The sequence below is a fragment of the Eptatretus burgeri genome, chromosome 10 (genome assembly GCF_056783735.1).
Source record: "Eptatretus burgeri isolate ZD-2024b chromosome 10, Ebu_testis_v1, whole genome shotgun sequence".
NCBI classification, from domain to species: Eukaryota; Metazoa; Chordata; class Myxini; order Myxiniformes; family Myxinidae; genus Eptatretus; species Eptatretus burgeri.
In genome coordinates, this window is record NC_140970.1 from 4,709,475 (window position 1) to 4,732,133 (window position 22,659).

Below are 22,659 nucleotides of genomic sequence, written 5' to 3' on the forward strand. Positions count from 1 at the left end.
GGCCGGTTACTTTTAGCGACTGTACCAGGAAGATCCACCAACTGTTGAGTTGGATGTCAGGGGTGTTACAATCCCTTTTGCTGACCCTCCAATCAACTGTGGTCCACCTTTGTTTGTGGAAACACAGATTGCAGTGAACCGGGTGAAATGGGGTAAAGCTCCAGGGATCTGAGGCATCCATGCCGAACTTCTCAATGTTGGTGGAAATGATGTATTCATACCATTGCATGCAGTTCTGTGCTTTGCCTGGAAAACAGGCATCATCCCAACTGATTGGCAGAGGGGCCTTGTTGTCCCTCTCTGGAAAGGAAGTTTGATCGCCAAGACTGCAAGACGCCAAGACTTTGCTCGGATAATTATTGATAGGGTTCGCCACCATCTGCTTGAGCACCAGTGTATGGAGCAGTCAGGCTTTTCACCAAAGACGTCAACGATTGACCGTATCCTTGCTCTTTGGGTCCTCACGGAATGCAGGCGAGAGTTTCGGCAAGGGCTGCAAGCAGCCTATGTTGATCTCTGAAAAGTGTTCGATTCAGTGAATCGGGATGCCCTCTGGAGGATTCTTGACCTTCGTGGGGTGTCACCAAAACTGAAGCCGCTGTCACACCTTGACGTTTTGGCCAGCGTATGGCAACGTATCAAAATGTATGTAAAATGCATACGCTGAACTATTGATGTTTTTTTTCCAGTTTTGGGCATATTCATAACGAGTTGGATGTATGCATAACGTATTAGTAACGTACACAGAACGTTTTGATAGCATATAGATAACTTATACCAACGAATTCGTAGCGTGTTGTTAGCGTTCACAACCTATGCCTAACGATAGTCTAACGTATGCATAGCGCGGCAGCGTATCACCGACGATCAGGCTATTTATAGGCTGCCGCTCAACGATTCAAATCATAACCGCACTAGACATCGAAGTGTCAAGGCGCTCTCACACCTTGACGTTTTAGCCAGCGTATGCCGACGTATGAAAAATTTGCCGAATACGCTGGCACACATCGAATACGTTATGGGTAAGTTTTTTATATGTTAAGAGCACGCTGAAGCACGCTGGCATACGTCATAGTACGCCAAGTACGTCGACAAATTTTAAGCATGCTCAAAATTTTCTGACGTATGCCAGCGTATGATGCACACGTTCCGCATACGCTGGCCATAAGTTGTAGGCACGTTATGCGATCATTGACACACGTTACTTGTAAGTTACTCATAAGTCGAAACACATCGAGGTAATGTTTAGCGTACCCGAAACTTATTTCTAACCAATGAGTAACGTGCTTTGATCCTATGAGTAACGTGCTTTGAACCTCAGTGTAACGTATCTCCAACGCATATTGACGTATGTAGATGTATTTTACGTCTTCCGGACGACCACAGAACTTACTGAACGGGTTACTAACTTACAGCTACCGTATAATGGCGTATTGGCAGCATTTAGGGGAATTGGTATATAAAAATGGGGTTCACACAGGAGGAACCCGTCAGTGTTCCAGACTCCATGGTTTAAAAAAAAAAAATTTCGGCATGAGGGTGATGTTGACACTTCGATTTCTAGTGCGGTTATGATTTAAATTGTTGAGCGGCAGCCTATTAATTATATTATATTATAACCGCACTAGAAATCGAAGTGTCAACATCAACGTCATACCGAAGGAAAAAAAAACCAAAGAAAAACCATGGAGTCTGGAACACTGAAGCAAAAGGTTACCTTGACGTGTTTCGACTTATGAGTAACTTACAAGTAACGTGTGTCGACGTGTGTCAACGATTGCGGAACGTGCCTACAACACGTTACTCATAGGTTAGAAATAAGTTTCGGGTACGCTAAACATTACCTCGACATGTTTCGACTGATGAGTAACTTACAAGTAATGTGTGTCGACGTGTGTCAACGATCGCGTAACATGCCTACAACTTATGGCCAGCGTAGTGGAACGTGTGAGTCATACGCTGGCATACGTCGAAAATTTTTGAGCATGTTAAAATTTGTCGACGAGCTCGGTGTACTACGACGTATGCCAGCGTACTACGACGTATGCCAGCGTGCTTCAGCGTGCTCTTAACGTATACAACACTTACCCATAATGTATTCGACGTGTGCCAGCGTTTTAGACAAACTTTTCATACGTCGGCATACGCTGGCTAAATCGTCAAGGTGTGACAGCAGCTTGATCGCTCTGATGTCTGAACTATACTCTGTGAGTGCTGTGAGATGTGGTGATACCATCTCTGACTTATTTCCAGTTGTTACTGGAGTTCGTCAGGGGTGTGTACTGTCCCCCACACTTTTCAGCACTTGTATGGACTGGATTCTGGGGAGGATGTCGGAGAGATCAAGCTGCGGTGAATCATTTGGGAATGTCAAGATCTCTGACCTTGATTTCGCAGATGATGCAGTCATCTTTGCGGAGACTCAATATTGTTTTGGGGGCCCTCGAGGTGATAAATGACGAGTCAGAGCCGCTGGGATTACAGGTTTCCTGGGTCAAAACTAAGAACCAGGCTTTCAATGAGATCTTGGATGCTGCTATCCTGTCTGTACCTGTTTGTGGTGAGGATGTTGAGGTCATGGAGAGATTCACTTACCTTGGCAGTGATATTCATGTCTCTGCTGGCTGTGAGCCAGAGGCCAACAGATGTCTGGGTCAGGCTTGGCAAGTCATGGATACACTGGATCATGGGTTGTGGTACTGCCGGTACCTGTGCGGGAGATTGAAAGTCTGAGTCTTGAGGTTCTTGGTGGTTTCAGTCTTGCTCTATGGATGTGAGACTTGGACTGAGTCCAATGGACTCTGACCAGGTCTCTTCAGAGAATCCTTGGCTATCGCTGTTCAGACTTTGTGTCCAACGAGTGGTTGCTGAGAGAGACTCGAATGAGATTTGTTATCTGCATCGTCTCTGAGCATCAGCTGCAGCTGTATGGACAAGTGGCTCGTTTTCCTGACGCTGATCCTGCTCACCAGATTCTCTCAGCGAGGGAGCCTCGTGAGTGGAGGAGGCCAATTGGCCGACCACGAGCCTCGTGGTTGCAGCAGGTTGATCGGCATCTCAAGGAGATGGGGATGGGCCAGGCATCTGCCTCGGGGATGGCCAGACGGAGGTCCCTGGAGTACCGGCGGAAAGTGGACGCAGCGACGCGCTGCTCCGGTGCATGCTCCCATACCTGACCTGACCTGACCTGGGTATTTGACAATTTTAGTTGGAAATTGTTTTGCTACTATTGTCCAAATTCACTTGTTCGGAGAATTTTTACTTTCTGTGTTGGCGGAACCCGATACCAAGAACATGTCGAGAAATGTGACAAAGGTTAAAAACCACTGCCTTACTTCATTGCTGGTGGCAGAAAGGGCCACCATTACCCACGTGTGCCATAGGGCCTCCACCACCATAAATCTGGTGCTGGTGGGAGGTCTCACTCTTCCCTTCGGGCTTCAAAGAAGTCGTGCACTGCCATCTCATGTCACCCCCCTCCTCTCATCCTGACACATGATCTTTCCTACCCTCATTAACCCATCATAATTCCAAACCCCTTTTACGGATTCTCTACAAGAATGACATGCAAATTCGTGAAGCGTCTTCTCTTCCTTTCCAGTTTGTTTATTCCCTTACCGGTTGTGTCCAATTGTTTCACCGCGACCTCCACTGTCAGTTTTAAAACAGCAACCCGCGGGTTCCAAATCAGTCACGTGGGTTCAAAATCAGATTCGTCGACTCACCGACTGTTGTTGAAAAAGCCAAATGAAGTTTTCGAAAATGATTCCTCGAATCACAGACAAACAAACAAAACAAGTTTGGGCGATTGTTCCGTCAATCAAGCACAAGGAGCCAATCAAAATGCTCGGTGAAGCACATCACTCACAAGGACACGCCCTAAACTTGCATTGACTTACATCATCCTCTGTCGGTGGATCGCGGTTTGCCCGGCGAGTTCCTCCTGTGCTCCACAGTTCCTCCCTCTCCCGTGGAATCATCAACATCACCCGGTAAGCTTCTCCGGCTGGAAATTTAAACTCTCCTTCGACCATAAATCTTGGCTGCGATCGACGGGGAAACTGTCGGAGACACGAGCAGCATAAACTGGTCCGAGTTGACGAGGTGTGTAACGAGGTTGGTTGTAACGAGGTGTAAATCAGCACAGGTTCGTTGGTCGATGATGGTGGATGAGGAAACACGTCGATGATGTTGGATGAGGAGACACGTCGATGTTCCTCCCTGATCGCCGTTTGTGATTATTTTGTACTTTGTAGACGAGTTTCATTCATTCGCCTCGAGGTTTGTGTGCGTCGATCTCTTTTTCTGTGACACCTTGTCTCACCTGTACACACTTTACACACCCGTTTTATACGTGTCCGTGATTTAACGCTCTGACGGGATACTGATGGCGGTAAATGAGAGTATAAAAGTAAATGAGAGTATAAAAGTAAATGAGAGTATAAAAGTGAAGGAAAGTAACGGATCCACGTTCCGGGCAAGTCGGAACATGTTCTAGGAAGCCGAGCTCCCTCCCTCCCTCCCTTCGTCCCCTCCCGTCCCCTCCCGTCCCCTCCCGTCCCTCATTCTTCTCTCTCTTCTCTCTCTTTCCGCTCCTCCTCCATTTCCTTGAACTTGCTCGAGATTTCATCAGCGCTTTTCACGTGTGACGACTCACGGAGCCGCTCAGTCCATCTGACGAGCGTCACATCCACAACCTCTTGAAATGTGACTCATCCGCATGGATCGTCATCACAGGGATGTGCGTGTTTGGGAGGGACATGAGGTGGTGGATTGGGGGTTTGGGAGGGGATGAGGTGGTGGTTTTGGAGAGCATGAGGTGCGTGTTTGGGAGGGACATGAGGTGGTGCTTTGGGGGTTTGGGAGGGACATGAGGTGGTGGTTTGGGAGGGATGAGGTGGTGGTTTGGGAGGGGATGAGATTGCGGTTTGGGAGGGGATGGGGTTGCTGTTTTGGGAGGGATGAGATTGCGGTTTGGGAGAGGATGAGGTGGTGGTTTGGGAGGGGATGAGATTCCGGTTTGGGAGGGCATGAGATTATGGTTTGGGAGGGCATGAGGTGGCGGTTTGGGAGGGCATGAGGTGGCTGTTTGGGAGGCCATGAGATTGCGGTTTTGGAGGCCATGAGATTGCGGTTTGGGAGGGCATGAGATTGTGGTTTAGGCGGAGATGAGGTGACGGTATGGGAAGCCATGAGATTGCGGTTTGGGAGGCCATGAGATTGTGGTTTGGGAGGACATGAGGTGGTGGTTTGGGAGGCCATGAGATTGCAGTTTGGGAGGGCATGAGATTGTGGTTTGGGAGGGGATGAGATTGTGGTTTGGGAGGGGATGACATTGCAGTTTGGGAGGCCATGAGATTGTTGTTTGAGAGGGGATGAGATTGCGGTTTGGGAGGGGATGAGGTGGTGGTTTGGGAGGGCACGAGGTGGCGGTTTGGGAGGGCATGGGATTGCGGTTTGGGAGGGAATGAGGTGGTAGTTTGTGAGGAGATGAGGTGGCGAATTTGGGAGGGCATGAGGTGGTGGTTTGGGAGGAAATTATATTGCAGTTTGGGAGGGCATGATATTGTGGTTTGGGAGGGGATGAGGTGGTGGTTTGGGAGGGCACGAGGTGGCGGTTTGGGAGGGCACGAGGTGGCGGTTTGGGAGGGCATGGGATTGCGGTTTGGGAGGGCATGAGGTGGTAGTTTGTGAGGAGATGAGGTGGTAGTTTGTGAGGAGATGATGTGGAGAATTTGGGAGGGCATGAGGTGGTGGTTTGGGAGGGCATGAGGTGGTGGTTTGGGAGGCCATTATATTGCAGTTTGGGAGGGCATGATATTGTGGTTTGGGAGGGGATGAGGTGGTGGTTTGGGAGGGGATGAGGTGGTGGTTTGGGAGGGGATGAGGTGGTGGTTTGGGAGGGACGAGGTGGCGGTTTGGGAGGGCACGAGGTGGCGGTTTGGGGGGCATGGGATTGCGGTTTGGGAGGGCATGAGGTGGTAGTTTGTGAGGAGATGAGGTGGTAGTTTGTGAAGAGATGAGGTGGCGAATTTGGGAGGGCATGAGGTGGTGGTTTGGGAGGCCATTATATTGCAGTTTGGGAGGGCATAATATTGTGGTTTGGGAGGGGATGAGGTGGTGGTTTGGGAGGGGATGAGGTGATGGTTTGGGAGGACACGATGTGGCGGTTTTGGAGGGCACGATGTGGCGGTTTTGGAGGGCACGATGTGGCAGTTTTGGAGGGCACGATGTGGCGGTTTTGGAGGGCACGATGTGGCGGTTTGGGAGGGCACAAGGTGGCGGTTTGGGAGGCCATGAGATTGTGGTTTGGGAGGCCATGAGATTGTGGTTTGGGAGGCCATGAGATTGTGGTTTGGGAGGCCATGAGATTGTTGTTTGGGAGGCCATGAGATTGCGGTTTGGGAGGCCATGAGATTGCGGTTTGGGAGGCCATGAGATTGCGGTTTGGGAGGCCATGAGATTATGGTTTGGGAGGGATGAGGTTGCGGTTTGGGAGTGCATGAGGTGGCGGTTTGGGAGGGGATGAGGTGGAGGTTTGGGAGGGCATGAGGTGGCTGTTTGGGAGGCCATGAGATTGCGGTTTGGGAGGGCATGAGATTGTGGTTTTTGGCGGAGATGAGGTGACGGTATGGGAACCCATGAGATTGTGGTTTGGGAGGCCATGAGATTGCAGTTTGGGAGGCCATGAGATTGCGGTTTGGGAGGGGATGAGGTGGTGGTTTGGGAGGGCACGAGGTGGCGGTTTGGGAGGGCACGAGGTGGCGGTTTGGGAGGGCATGAGGTGGTAGTTTGTGAGGAGATGAGGTGGTAGTTTGTGAGGAGATGAGGTGGCGAATTTGGGAGGGCATGAGGTGGTGGTTTGGGAGGGCATGAGGTGGTGGTTTGGGAGGCCATTATATTGCAGTTTGGGAGGGCATGATATTGTGGTTTGGGAGGGGATGAGGTGGTGGTTGGGGAGGGGACGAGGTGGTGGTTTGGGAGGGCACGAGGTGGCGGTTTGGGAGGGCACGAGGTGGCGGTTTGGGAGGGCACGAGGTGGCAGTTTGGGAGGGCATGGGATTGCGGTTTGGGAGGGCATGAGGTGGTAGTTTGTGAGGAGATGAGGTGGTAGTTTGTGAAGAGATGAGGTGGCGAAGTTGGGAGGGCATGAGGTGGTGGTTTGGGAGGCCATTATATTGCAGTTTGGGAGGGCATGATATTGTGGTTTGGGAGGGGATGAGGTGGGGGTTTGGGAGGGGATGAGGTGATGGTTTGGGAGGACACGATGTGGCGGTTTTGGAGGGCACGATGTGGCGGTTTTGGAGGGCACGATGTGGCGGTTTTGGGGGAACGATGTGGCAGTTTTGGAGGGCACGATGTGGCGGTTTGGGAGGGCACGAGGTGGCGGTTTGGGAGGGCATGAGGTGGCAGTTTGGGAGGGCATGGGATTGCGGTTTGGGCGGGCATAAGGTGGTAGTTTGTGAGGAGATGAGGTGGTGGTTTGGGAGGAATGAGGTGGCGAATTTGGGAGGGCTTGAGGTTGTGGTTTGCGAGGCCATGATATTGTGGTTTGGGAGGGGATGACGTGGTGGTTTGGCAGGGGATGAGGTGGTGGTTTGGGATGGCATGAGGTGGCGGTTTTGGAGGGCACGATGTTGCGGTTTTGGAGGGCATGAGGTGGGGGTTTTGGAGGGCATGAGGTGGGGGTTTTGGAGGGCATGAGGTGGTGGTTTGTGAGGAGATGAGGTGGTGGTTTGGGAGGAATGAGGTGGCAGTTTGGGATGGCATGAGGTTGTGGTTTTGGAGAGCACGATGTGGAGGTTTTGGAGGGCATGAGGTGGTAGTTTTGGAGGGCATGAGTTGGTGGTTTGGGAGGGCATGATATTGCGGTTTTGGAGGGCATGAGGTGGTGGTTTGTGAGGAGATGAGGTGGTGGTTTGGGAGGAATGAGGTGGCGATTTGGGTGGGCATGAGATTATGGTTTGGGAGGGCATGAGGTGCTGGTTTGGGAAGCCATGAGATTGCGTTTTTAGAGGGCATGAGATTGTGGTTTGGGAGTGGATGAGAATGTGGTTTAAGAGGGGATGAGGTGGCGGTTTGGGAGGGCATGCGGTTGTGGTTTGGGAGGCCATGAGATTGCAGTTTGGGAGGGCATGAGGTGGCGGTTTGGGAGGGGATGAGATTGCGGTTTGGGAGGGCATGATATTGTCGTTTGAGAGGGGATGAGGTGGTGGTTTGTGAGGGCATGAGGTTGCTGTTTGGGAGGCCATGAGATTGCAGTTTGGGAGGGGATGAGATTACAGTTTGGGAGCGCATGATATTGTGGTTTGAGAGGGGATGAGGTGGTAGTTTGGGAGGGGATGAGATTGCGGTTTGGGAGGACATGAGATTGTGGTTTGGGAGAGCATGAGATTACAGTTTGGGAGGGCATGATATTGTGGTTTGAGAGGGGATGAGGTGGCGGTTTGGGAGGCCATGAGATTGCGGTTTGGGAGGGCATGAGGTTGCTGTTTGGGAGGCCATGAGATTGCGGTTTGGGAGGGGATGAGATTGCGGTTTGGGAGGCCCTGGGATTGTGGTTTGGGAGGGGATGAGATTGCTGTTTGGGAGGCCATGAGATTGCGGTTTGGGAAGGGATGAGATTGTGGTTTGGGAAGGCATGAGGGGAGGGAGGAGTTGATAAGGGAGGAGGTGGCGGCGATTTGAGGGAGGTGTGTGTTTGGGTGGGATGAGGTGTTGATTTGTGAGGAATTGAGGTACTTTTGGAGGGGATAAGGATGGAGTTTCATGGTTGAAAAGTCAGAACTGAGCCATAACTACTGATTGAACAGCTGAGCTGTTGGTAGTTCCTTCATTTTTGAGTGACGCTTGATTTATTGATCAAATATGACACAAAAATGCTCATTTACGGAGTTTATTAATTTGCTTCCATTGACATCCTGTGGAAATGCATTTTTTAAAAGGTGAAACAAACTTCACAAAGCAAAAACCAAATATTATTTTTACCAACATTTAGCCAACGACCTTCAAAATCATATTCTATCCAAGGCAGAGGTTGGCTCCTCAACAGTTTAAAAATAATAAACTCCCACTTTCATGATCGGTTGAACTATTGTGCTTTCATCATTTTCCTGGCCAAATATTTGGGGTGAAAGGTTGTCCCAAAGCTTGGGTATGTCGATACATTCGACACTGTCTAGGGAGCGATATAACAATTCAGGTTTAATATCGGCAACACAGACTCTTATGAATTGCCGAACACAACATGGTCTCGAAGCAAGATGAACTTTCAAATGGAAGCAAATTTCAAATTGAATGGAAGCAAATTAATTTCAACCATTTTATATCCAAATTTAGTGATTGATCTTAAATTTACAAAAAGTATTTATACCCTGGAAGATGTGAAGGCACGGAAAACTTTGGATGCTTCCAATCCGTTGAAGTCTGGCTGGATCAGTGATGTGGCTGCTCTTGTGAAGAATCTGAATGGCTATCACGTTGTATGAGCAAAGGTAGGCCAAGAATACATCAATGACAAGGACTCATGTTTGCAGAGCAGATAAGCATGATGTTATACAGTATATGTTAACATCATGGTTACCTGCTCTACCATCTCCTTGAACACTCTCGGATGTTTATTTGGCCCCTAAGCTTTTTGTTTTTTATTCGTCAACTCCAAGAAAGACAAAAACTAATGTGAAAAACAACGAAATAACAATCAGCAGACAGGACACCCGGCTTAATGCCCATCCGAGGAAAAACACATTGATGATGAATCTCCCTGTCCGTGAAACACCGGGATAACAGTTTATAGCAAACCCAGGCTAGACACGTCAGAGGGGAGTGTGCGTACTTTTCGGCCATCTTGTCAACCCTTACCACGTGGTACTAAATAAACAAGGGCAAATATGTCCACGAGCAGTGTCCTAAAGGTTTTGTCGGCTTAAAAAAAAACAACAACAACAACAACTTCTGATATTTCATCACGTGCCTTGTTAAGCCAATAGCGAAACGTGTCATAATGTATTTACGATATATCATGTATTTATGAAATAAATAATGTATTTACGAAATTACAATACAATAAATGGAATAATCTTTAAATAGTAACGTGAACTTTTCGAAACTTTAAAGCAAATGTCCGAATATATTTAAAAGTTCATGATAGACGCTCTCAAAAGGCACCGTCTATGTGAGGATGTGGACATGTGCTCAGTATTTAAGGAGATCCGGATCTTGTATATACAAGAGCTGAGTCCTCGGGATGCAGGTTTTGTCTTCACAAAAAGAAGAAGAACAACAACAACGCCGAGCTCTCTCTGAGCAGTGTTCACTACGCGAGACGCTGCTAAAAACAAAAACCTCTTTATTTCAATACATAGTTGGTTTTGGAGAAGACCAACTGATCTGACTTTTTTATTTATTTATTTATTTATTTTAATGGCATTCTGAATTGTGAGATCAAGTGGTTGTGAGTGTTTTTGTTTATCATTGTAAAACGTGTATTTCATTTACCACTCATTTTGGGGACTCAAGTGCTGTAGTGTCGTGTTAAAACCTGATGTGACGGGAGATTTGGTGATGGCGTTACGGCCAACATTTTTGCAGAGCTCTGGTACCTCAAAATTTGGCACTACACCACTGCATTAAACTGGATATTTTAAAACAGAATTGACTCCCAAAATCACTTTCAACTGAACGTCAGGCCTGGCCATCCAGTTTGTGAAAGACAGGCCAAAGACGTTCACCAGCCGACCCCACTAGCCGATGGCAATAATTGGAGCCATTAAATAAGTGGTAGTTGGAGTAGTGATTAATTTTTGTCAAGATTAGTTGCTGGAGGAACTCTTTAATTTGTAATCAGCTCATAGACTTGACTCTATCGGCTCCAAGTGGTGTTAAATTTATAGATAATACATCCTATTGTTGGATCCTGTATCGTATAGGTGAGCACGTGAACCGTGCGAGAAAGTTGTGCATGTGTACAGTTGAGGGGAAAAAACAAGATTTGATTGGGAATTAGAACGTATTTTTTGGTCTTTGTTGTTGCGATGAGGATTTCAGGCATTCACTTTTATTTATTTCTCTCCATCAGAACTCAGCATTGAATCACAGGAAGTAACACGAGAAGAAAGAGAGGACGTGATTTAGGACCAGCGGAGTAATGCAGACAATGTCCAGTTTTCATTTTGTCTCTTTGCTCATATCTTTCACACTCTGCGTCTTGGTAAGGAAGCTGATTACCTTAGTTGAAATTGTGGGGTAAAGAAATGGAACAAGATTAAAGGGAAGGGAGAAATTTGTGGAAAGGGGGGGGGGGGTGTTTGCGGAAGGAGGATAAACGGAGGAGGTTGGGTAAGGAACATTGAAGTCGAGATGGAGAAGGAGAAGCGAGGCTCAACAGAGAAGAATAGACAAGGATGTGAGTGTGCCATGAGTGAGAATATACGTTGATAGCAAAGAAGAATGATGCGAAATTGTGATAGAAGGGAAGATAAAAAAGTCGAATGCATCGTGTTTCTTAGAAGGACTTGGGAGAGAAGAAGCGAGGGATAAGCAGTGACACTTGTTCCTCTGATCTTTGTCCCTTGCAGATGGAGAGCAAAGGACTTGAGCAGACCTGCGGGGCGAGGGAGTATGAGAGTGCAGCAGGAGTGTGTACGCTATGCCGAGAGTGCCGTGGTGGCACAGAGCTGTCAGAGGTTACAATAATTTATTCTCTCAATCTTGCTCTCCTTCCTGCACTCATTCACTTTTCCATCATTCCTAATTGCTTCTCGTTTTGCTGCCGACCTAAACACGGCAATGAGTGCAATCCTCACCTTGTGTTTATTTGACCACATACGATGTTGTTGAAATGTAGCATTTTGTTGCGATTTTCATGAAATATAATGCAAAAGGTTTCGGCCCAATGTTCCATCGTTAATTTTAGACATGAGAAACACCGACTTACGTGGGAGAAAGTTTATTTTGTGTTACACTGTATTATGATATGTAATTACCTCCACCACCTAAGGTGGATGGAGGTTATGTTTTCACCCCTGTCTGTCTGTCTGTCTGTGTATCTTTCTGTTTGTCTGTGTAAAAGATATCTCAAAAGGTTGTGCATGGATTCGGATGAAATTTTGTAGACAGGTTCGGTATGTGACAAGGATGAACTGATTAGATTTTGGTGAAGATTCAGATCCCGATCTGGCTACAATAATTTTTAAAGTGATTCTTTACTATTGAGAGATCGGGCCAAAAACGATATATTGTTGCGGGCCGGGTATCGGCGACGAGCACGACCGCTAGATGGAGCTGCAGAGTCGACTCCACCGAACACCCGGAATTTAGATCGTACCTTTCGGAAAACTCCGACAAATACGGGTCCCTTACCAGACCGTGAATTGTCAATAATTACACCACGTGGTACAGGGTTATTTGCCAATCTTCAAAATACCTGGAAAACCACGTGGCGAGTTACCAAGTATTCACACCCTTGACGGCCCTCGTACGAGTCGAGCCGTTAGCGTGCCAAACCCGTGCGCAACCCGAGCGGACTGTTGCCGAAGTTCCGTTGGTCCAATCAAGCATTTACGCGGCAACAGCCTTTATAATTCACCAACACGCGTCACGCTAAGCCAATGGAGGAAATACAGCAACCAACTGATACATTTAACAAATGTATTTATTTATAATGGGGTAGGGGAGCACACAAGAATGCAGAGTTATCATGACTAATGAGAAGCAATAGCAATTTATGTACAAGCACGAATGCAGTTTTACTTCATAGACTGGTGACACACACACACACACACACACACACACACACACACACACACACACACACACACACACACACACACACACACACACACACACACACACACACACCCAAGAACCGGTGGCCACAGCCTTTGTTGAGGCCTCCAGCTTGGAGAGAAAGGCGAGCTGAAGACCAGAGCCTGCCTCGGACCGGCCCACCTCGAGTGGACTTCGGGGTGGCCGAACTCGGACCCTTCGCTTGCGAGGCGAACGCAACAACCACTCGTGTCAGGCGAACGCGATCTCCTTGTTTACCGACACACACGGCGCGCAACCGACAGGCGGTTCCCATCGAGCCAGGATCTCTTGAGCTCTTGTTCACCGAGAGAGATACGGCGCACAACCCTTGCGGTTCTTGACGAGGAGGATCTTAAGCTCTCTTTTGGTCCGATCGCACCGCACCCTTATTCACCCTGTCTTAGAGGGGGACACCTACGCCCTCCCCACTATCCCCCACTGGATGGTTTTGGCGTGCAGATTCGCTCGTCGCCCTGTCACTGGCCAAAACGAGCGGCAAGTCCGTCGATTGGCCCGGGGGCATGGTGACGTCACGCGGACCGCCTTTCTCACCGCCGCGGGGTCTGATTGGCTGAGCGGTGGGCACTCCACCCATAGCACGCTGATTGGTCGAAGGCCGCCGTGAGGCTCCTCCTTGAACTCCACCCACCATGGCGTCGGCCAGAGCGAGGTGAAGGTGAGAGTGAAGCTGGCATTGTTGTAGTTTTGAGGATTTAAAAATAAAAGAAAACCCTGACTATCAAAGTAACTCACAGCGCATGTACATTTATTCACCCATTAAACGAAGGATGGGGACCCGAACTAAACAACACATACTTACCGATATAACTGTTCTATAGGACCTGTATGTTGAGTGCTCACGGCTTCCAGATTCGCAACACTACCCCCTCCCCTTTTTACAGACTCGCCCCGAGTCGTCAAATTTGCGTGTGACCAGCATGTGTGAGTTTTCCCCTAGTACATTTTACCTTCGGATCCCTGAGTGCGACATTTTTTTTCATACATGTCCCAAAAAAATAACCAAATGCGCTGCGTAACTACGTAGCAGACTCACACAGACGACTTAACTAAATTGCCGGCGCTACGACAAACATGCCGATGGGTCAAATAACTTATTTACAACCTTAACTTATCTATTTACACTAACCATGGCCCAGGACCTGTGATCTGTGAAGGGAAAAAGGCAAAAGTCATTGCACAGTCAACAGTTCTGGCTTGAAAGAAGTCTCTGGCACAGTGGAATGGCTGGATGTAGATGCAAAACACAAAAATTGATTGTATAGCTGCCTGCAGGGCAGTCCTTGCAAAACACACTCATGGTCCTGGCGCACATGGGTAGTTGGTGGACATAGGGGCAAATGCAACCAGGGTAGCAGGCATGGGGTTATGGCAGAGGCAGGTGAACAAGGCATGGCAAGGCAAATGCGGAACAGGCGATACAGTACAACAGGCCGGCAGGTGAAGTTGGCCGGCCTCTGGTCTCGTTCCGTGTGGGTCTGGAGGGAGTGCGGTGGTGCCGGCCGCTCTGAACACGGGCTCGGACCTACCCTACTGTCTCTCCCCAACCTATCGCCTTTGCCTGTCTCTGTCCATACCCACTCCCTTAATTTGCAACACAAAACAACCAAATTTTGCCCCTTTTTATTTTATTTTATTTTCTTTTCATTTTATAATTTTGTCTCCCTAACCCCCTTTCTGTCTTTGTCCGGCTAACCTATCCGGTCAACCTAGCCTACTCCCAACCCCTAAAATCCTTTCTGGAGGGGAATAAGGGAGAGGCTAGCGTCCTGTCTCGAGGCCCAACAAAGCCTCAGAATGGCCTCCCACAGATTTCAGCAATCTACAAAGGTGGGTCCAGCGGCCGACAGAGAGCGAAGGGATGGGTGGTGCGAAGGGGTACATTTCCTAACTACCATATCCTGTATTAAACTTTAAACTATCCCCGGGGCTTTCAAAACGCCTGTCACTTTAAACTATAGGTTCTAACAACCATGATTCCATTGCTTGTGTTGGTGTCCATTATTTATTTGGGCCTCGCCCTCAAATTTTCCTTCGTGCCTTTGCACAATTTCGTGGCTGGGCAGCGTGGCTCACTTGGCAGGGATTCCCCCTCTGCTGAACTCTAACTATAGCACCCCCAGGCCCTGAGGCTGTCTCTGAGCATACCTGCTCCCTATGAATGCGGGGGGTTGCCCTCCCTGGCATTTCCCCCCTTCCATGCCCACGTGGCATCTTTGGTGCTCCGGGTCTGGTTCCGTGGGTCGCCCGTGCCCAGTACACTATCCCGGACCCTTGGCCTACTCTTGCCGACTGTCCGGTGCCCGGGGTGCCCTCTACTCAATACTGACTTTCCACCAGCCACGCTCCCAGCCGGTCAATTTTTCTCCTGCACCCCTCCAAATGGGTATCGTGCCTTCACTCAACACCAACAACAAAACTACCTCCTTTTAGTAAATTTAACTAACCCACTAACTAACATTACACTGACCCTGGGGTCACTTGGGTGGGACTCACTCCTCCCCCCACTCATTCATTCGCACCATGCATTCCACATTCACTCCATTCACACTCAGGCCCGCTGGCCCATACTCGTTCATTGGTTCTTTCACTTTCTTTTTCTCAATTCACTCCAATTCATACCAACACTCCACACTGGCATTCTGCTGACTAAATTCCCCTAACTATCTCGTGCTCCCTCGTCGTCCCTTACACCAGTGCACATTCCATTTAATCTACATAACTAAGCTACGTTCCCACAACACATTCCATGTCTGTCCGTGTCTCCCAAGATCCATTTTCCATACTAAATCTAAACTAAATTCCCACGAATTAGTCCATGGGCCCTATGGAGGACAGCTCATGCCCCCATAAGGCCGGTCTAACTAAGCTAACCCTTCCCACTAACTAGTGCTCCTACAGTATGCCCAATCACTGGGCTGTGTACTTGGAAGCGAGGCTTTTCTTTTTTTTTTCTGCACCGCCATGGTGGCGGTTTACGTAACGCCCGTTCGTCCCTATGGGCGATACCGCCGTCCCCACCAATGGCCGATCCGTGCAGCCATGACGTCACCCTGCACATCCCAACAAGCGCTCGCTCTCGGGGAATTCCCCACGCGGCACAACGTGCGCCGTGAACCCCGCCTTCGTGCCGCGAGATCCTCGGTGATGACGTCACTCGCGCACCCAACCTGCGCGGTTTCCTGTGCAGATGAGCACACGCGCATTGACCTGGAAACCTGCTCCGCGCGTTCCGCAAACAGAACACGTGGTATGCAGCACGTGATGCCCCGCACACGCGCCCACGTGGGAACCCGCGTGTTCCAAATTCATACCGTAGTCGCCATTTTAGCCGTTCACACGACGGTGTTTTTCGAAACGCGGGACATTCATGCGCCGGCTTCCTGAGTCGCGCTCGCCCAGGCCGCTCCGAAAAGGAGGAACGGACCTTGGACACCACGTTCAGTTTGACACTCATTTAATCAGTGCAGTTATGTTTAAAAGACTCATTTCGCCCTAGCAATGGCAGACTCAAAGTTCCCTGATTATCAGAAGTGATGCGATGAAAACAAACGCATCGTGAACGAGCGAAAGGCATCGTTGGGCGTTCCCGAGACATTCCGAAAGTCCCTTATTGGCGTATTTTAGAATGAGCTAGGATTTGTAATACACTCTCCTGCCGGGAGCGGCAAAACACATTACACATTTGCATGGACACTCACCCTCCCGCTTCCCGAACCCCCGCAACTATGAATTTCTTTTAATGGCTGCAACCTTCCCAGGCACCCCCCAAAATACAACCACAAAATTTCAACTCATTCCGTCCAATGCTTTAGTTATGCAAACAAGTCACACACACACACACACACACACACACACACACACACACACACACACACACACACACACACACACACACACACACACACACACACACACACACACACACACACACACACACACACACACACACGCCAAATTATATATAGTATTACTAATGTTTACATTGCTAGTTGCACAGAATGTTTGGAGTTCTTTGAGCTGTTAGTTGTTTACAAGCAAAGACAACCCCGTCGCTTCGCTGGTAATACGAAAGGGGGGAGGGAGAAAAAGATTGGAAAAGAGGGAGGAATGGAGGAGTGGGGGAGAGAGAGTGAAGAGGTGGAGGGGAAAGGAGAGAGGAGGGCTGGGGGGGGGGCGAAGACAGTGTGAAGTGAGAGGAAGGGAAATCAGATGTACGGTGGAGCGTTAATTACAATTCATAGTCATCAAAATGATTCTGCATAGAATAACAGTGAAGATTGAAACAAAATAATGTCTGAAATCCATTTTCTACTGGTCATACTATAAACACCGGCTGGATACATCCGGAGACAAAACCCACCGGACGCATCCAGAGCCAATCCGTCCGGACACGAACACTGCCTGTATTTGACACGGGGGATGTATTTGCTTTTTAAATTTTATTTATTTATTTTTTAAACACTTCGGGAATGGTCTCCAATATCCACTTGGGAAATCGGAAAGCAGACAACATCACAGCATTACATAAAATGGTGCAACAATGGAAGATCATGGAATCCATCATTGCAGTTGACATAAAATCATTCCTTTTCTCCAAAGGCCTCGTCTCCAAACAATTTGGATTCAGACCTGGTCACTCTAACTTGGACATGCTGCTTCTACTCTCCTGACAATGGATGGAGGCCCTCAATGTCAGACAGGAGTTCAAGGCCGTGCATCTCTCTGGACTTATCTCAAACTTTTATTACAGTCTGGCAACATGCCTTGCTCTCCAAGCTATCTGCCCATGGAATCCAAGGCCAACTCCACTCTTGGATCTCTGACTTCCTCCCCTTTCATAGACAATGTGTGGCTCTCAACGGGACTCTTTCGTCTCCCCTCCCTGTCAAGGCTGGAGTACCCCAAGGAATGGTTCTAGGCCCAATATTATTTTTAATCTTCATCAATGATCTCACTGACTCTCTGGAAATTCCTCTTTATCTCTGCTGACTCAAAACTCTGCCGTGACATTTCTCATCCTTCTCACAGACAGGCAGCAGTCTCTTCTCTCTCCTCATATCTTGACAAAATCACAAAATGGGCAAACACAATTTTGCCTATGCATCTATATTGTCCACCCTTTGCGTTTTGCCTTACCCCTCATCGTTACCCACATCCTTTGTTTATCTGTCTCCAACTACTTTCTCCCTCTGCTCTGGCGTTGGTGTTTTCCCCTTTCTTTTTATTATTTTTTTAATTTTTTTTAAAGAATGTCCCGATATTCGTGAACCCCGACATTCACAGCATTTTTCAGGAATGTATCCCCCGCGAATAGTGGGGTCTGACAGTATTGGATACTTTTTTATGAGAATGAAATGTTTTATTGCCTTTAACTTTTTGTTGTCTGCGTTTGCCTTTGTCATCTCTCCTCCAGCCATGCGGCTATGGCAAAGGTGCTGGAGCTGTGTGTGTCCGCTGCCCTCCTGAACGCTACCGTGCATGGGACAGTGGAGGAATCGATGGAAGGGCCGGTGTCAGCCGTGATCGACGGAATGGCTGGTGTCGGCCGTGCAGGGCATGCCATTTGCTACACCGCAGTACTTTGGCCAATTGCACCCGAAGCCATAACGCCGTGTGTGGTCTCTGCATGGATGGGTGAGAGGAAGAGTGAGTGGTTGAGGAAAAATTACAGACTTTGGTCGAGGGGTATAAGGTTGAGAGAGATTGATAAAGTGACAAGTAAGCAGTTAAGAGGGAAGATGTAAGCCATTTTTATGCTGGTGCAACTTGTGAATGATAAATGAGGTGGAAAAATTTGAGAGAGAAAGAGAGAGAACTTGTCTGAGAAAATGGTGAAATATGTGGTGCTTGTTTTAAACGAGGAATGTGGTGTCATGTGGTAATTTGTTACATTGTTTTTTTTAACATGGTGTGCTCTCAGCTTTTATCTCAGGGAACATCTCGGAGGGTTGACAGAGGGAGATTGCCTTCCCTGTGGAGATCTTACCCACAATGAAGAGAAGCAATGTAGGATTGTTTTTCATTCCCTCTTCAAATGACAAGGTTGTTGTTAAGAAGCTTTATTGATCAGACTGAAATACCAAGGATGTACTGACTTGTATTTTGCTGTTATGGATGATACTGTCCTATTTTCTTCATTAGTATTTATAATAATGAAAATAAACTATGATTCTGATTTTTATTTTTACTTTTTTATTAAGTCTTTTTTATGCCTCCTCTGATGAAGTCACCGGAGGCATTATGTTTTTGGGTTGTCCGTCCGTCCATCCGTACTTACATACATCCATGCTAATAGTCTCTGATTTCTCTGCAACTGCTCATCCGATTAACACAAAATTTTCACCATTGGTGGGACTACTCATGTCGAATGTTTTTTTTAATGATGATTATGACATCATAGGTCATGTGCTATGGCAGCCATGTTGGAAAAAAAGAAAATTCCTATGGACCTCTGCATATCTGAAACCGCTCCATGGAAGAAATTGAAACTTGGCACATGTGAAGTAATCCCATGGGAAATAAGTGATTTGTTTTTTGATGATGTCATACGTGGCTTCGTTATTATGTCGTAATTGCATACGTCAAATGCTTTATCTGATCAGTATGAAAAATTTTGATGGTCATAGAGGGAAAAATTTTATGGGGGGAAAAAAGTTGATGACTTCATCGGTCACGTGGTTCGGCAGCCACCTTTTTGTGAAACATAAAACCTTCAAAAATATTCTACTCCGAAATGACTAAACAGATTGAGGCAAAACTCTTATAGGTATGATCGTCTGTCCATGAGGAACAAAAAGGTCTCCACCTGTGATGTCATAAGTCATGGTTTGGCAGCGATCATTTTTGGAAGAATCAACCTTTAAAAATGTTCTTCTCCAGAACGGCTTGAGAGATAGAGGGGAAACTTCACAGACATGTTCCCCAAGCCTTGGGGATACCAGTGTTTTCAAGAATAAATAGGTCGCACGGCCTGGCAGCCATATTGGATTGAATGAAAATCTTTAAATTATTTCTCTTGAACCGCTTCATCAATCGATGTGAAATGTTTTTTATGATCTGGTAGTCATGGGGAATATGTTTTTTTAATTCAACATGATCAGACACATGGTCTGGCAGCCAGAATTATTTAATATTTTTAATCTGGGTTCAGGGATTTAAATTAAACTTAGTCCAAGTATGTATAATGATGTAATAATGTGGGCAGAGCATATCTGGTGACGACAGGATGTCAAATGGTGCCCTTTTCATTTATTATTATTATTAAGTTTTCAGGAAGTTTCTCTCAAGATTCACGGAGGCTCTTCCAACGCATCTTGATATGCAATCTACATCATAATATTCTTGTCACTGTGTCCATCACATCTCGTGAGGTTGTGAATGATATTGTTACGGTTGTGGAAATTCACAGAACACCATTCAGGTTCCCCAGAGGTCAGTTATTTCGGTAAGTGTGTGTTCCAGGTTAGATTTCCCCACCAATGTATAACGGGAATTGTTCGTGTGCCGGGCTGTGCATCTTTGAGGTAGTGTTATTCTTTTCTATCTTTATTTTAACAATAACAACAACAACAACAACGACAACCCACAGCTGCGTTTTACGGTGATCTCTAACACGGCCGTGTTTGACGCAAGATCGGATCAAAACGGCGTTACCCTCTGAAAGAGCTGTCCAATCAAAAGTGAGAGGGGCGGAGCCAGCCAGGGGTGAAGGGTCGAAGGTAAAAGAGCGAGCACCCCCCGGACCCGATAAAGAGCCGTGCTGGAACGCTGAGAAGCTTGAGTTGGGCTGGGCCGTTGGAGAGAGTCTGGAGTCTGGAGTCCCAAGTGTTGGAGTCCGGAGGGTTAGAGAGAGCGCTTGAGTTGGGCTTGGCCGTTGGAGAGAATCTGGAGTCTGGAGTCCCGAGTGTTGGAGTCCGGAGAGTTTGGGAGAGCGCTTGATTTGGGCGCTGGAGTTCGTGGCTTGCAGTCGGCGGTGGGAGTGTAGAGACGCCCTGTTGGGAGCTGGAGAGTTCGGAGTTTGGGCAGTTGGTTCACTGGGGGTTCGCTGGCGCAACCAGGAGGCCTGAGTCAAGACCCATTTACTCCTCCAGCGCGTCATCGGCTCGACCAGGCCGCAGTGGAGGCCGGACGACCAAGGGAGCCAGTCGGAGCTCGGGGGTCCGGGCAAAGACACCGAGGGTCGCCGAACCATGACCCAGCGAGTCACCACGAGGGTGGCCAGGTAGCCCGCTCGGTCTCTCGGAGCCCCTTCGGTCATCCTGGCTCCGAGCAATTATAAAGGCCCACGAGCCTGGTTCTTTCTTTCTGGGGTTTTGGATGAAAGTCTGTGGCGCCTTGTCTTCCTAAGTAGAACTGATTAAGTGCATGATTGTGTACATAACAATAGACATCTGCTGTAGGTTTTTGCTCGTGTCCTGTCCCATTCCCCCATTCATTGCATATGTATGTGCATTTAAAATTAATGTCCCCATTTTTTAATGTTAACCTGCTCGTTGTGTCACTTTCTGCCATTGACTGCCATGATGCGTTCGGAATAATAGCTGGCTGATTATCAGCCGATAAAACGTACATCTGGTCCGACGGGACATGGCGATATAAAACCGCTTGGCAATCGCATATGCAACGAGCTGCTTAAGCGGCTCGTTTTCGTGCAGGCCCCATCGAGGTATAAACTCCCGGCATTTCTGTCCGCGCGAATAGTTAGGTATATCGACAATTCGGCGATTGACCCTGCAGCGCGTGGACAGAAGAGTTGGCTGGTTTATGGTGTGTTAAAAACACCCGTAGCTGGGTTTCGGCGTTGATCCGGAAGCTGCGACTAGATTTCCACGTTTGGTGGGCGCTCGAGGCCGCAATTGGGCTAAAGGCGGTCGTCCGCACGCCGGACGGGCGGAAATCTACAACAATATCTTGTTTCGTCATCATTTAATTTTGACGTTATGTAAACTGTATATGTATATATTATTATGTTTATGGAGGAACTTCATAGTAAAGGTAGGGTTGTATAGTGTAGCATGGTCTGTGGACAAGGAGGAGACATCTCAATGTAAATTAAGTATGGAAAACGGTCAACTTAAGATTGTTACGTGTCACCACATCAGGGATGGTGCTGTGTTAATTAGGTAGGTTTTTAGGCTAATTTCTCCCTGTATGTGATTGCCCCCTGTGACCCTTTCCTACGTTTTTGCATTTACAAAGCTGGCTATAAAAAAGAACGATGCTTTACAACTGGCAGGCCACACCCCGAAGCTTGGGATTGGTCGGTGTGACGTGGGAGAGGTGGGCATGATCAGAGAGCAGATAGTTGGTACGAGGTACGTGGTTGAGACGGAGGGTCTCATTTTTGCTCTCCTCTCGGCACGATGAAATAGCAGCACAATTCTCGTTGTTCGTGCTGGTGTGATTTCGTTCACGTACTGAAGCTAGATGCTAGCCATTGACTGTTGCTGGGTCGTGAAGGTTTTATGTTTGTGAGAAGAGAAGAAGAGCGCACCTCGTGGCCTTATCTCAGGGCCTCAGAAATCGTCTCGTCATATGGTCAAGGAGAAAGGCGGTGCCCATTTGTTGTGAATGGACCTGGTGTAAGAGGAGTGGGGTTGGCATGTTCGTTCGTGAGAAGAAACTGTTCGAGGGTTTGTGGGCTCTTAATGAAGGAGGACCATCCACACGAATTACCACGTACCATCTCGGTTTGTATTACTTTTCAAACACCAAGGACGCATCGACTCGGCATATTTGTGGAAAATCGAAAATTATTCGCCATTTGAGTTGCATCATACAGTGATGTAACCCGGAGACAGGACGGATATGACAGTCCACTTCCTGATGCGA

General features: G+C 47.9%; 1 protein-coding gene and 1 long non-coding RNA gene across 7 annotated transcripts in view; one reads left to right on the forward strand and one right to left on the reverse strand.

Annotated features, from left to right (window-relative positions):
* Positions 1–22,659, reverse strand: part of LOC147017858 (uncharacterized) — a 129,495-nt gene that overhangs the window by 38,068 nt on the left and 68,768 nt on the right. The window lies entirely within an intron of this gene.
* Positions 3,840–22,659, forward strand: part of LOC147017859 (uncharacterized) — a 44,554-nt gene continuing 25,734 nt past the window's right edge. For 3 of the 6 annotated variants that reach the window (XM_085896918.1, XM_085896923.1, XM_085896924.1), the window contains exons 1-5: positions 3,840–3,992; positions 11,078–11,209; positions 11,577–11,684; positions 18,242–18,462; positions 18,749–18,834. In XM_085896918.1, coding sequence (XP_085753044.1) covers positions 11,147–11,209; positions 11,577–11,684; positions 18,242–18,462; positions 18,749–18,834 — 478 coding nt within the window. In that variant the 5' untranslated portion in view covers positions 3,840–3,992; positions 11,078–11,146. Of the gene's footprint in view, positions 4,105–4,256; positions 4,282–4,591; positions 4,742–11,077; positions 11,210–11,576; positions 11,685–18,241; positions 18,463–18,748; positions 18,835–22,659 lie in introns of those variants that run through there. The other 3 variants (XM_085896919.1, XM_085896920.1, XM_085896922.1) reach the window with 3 other exon arrangements.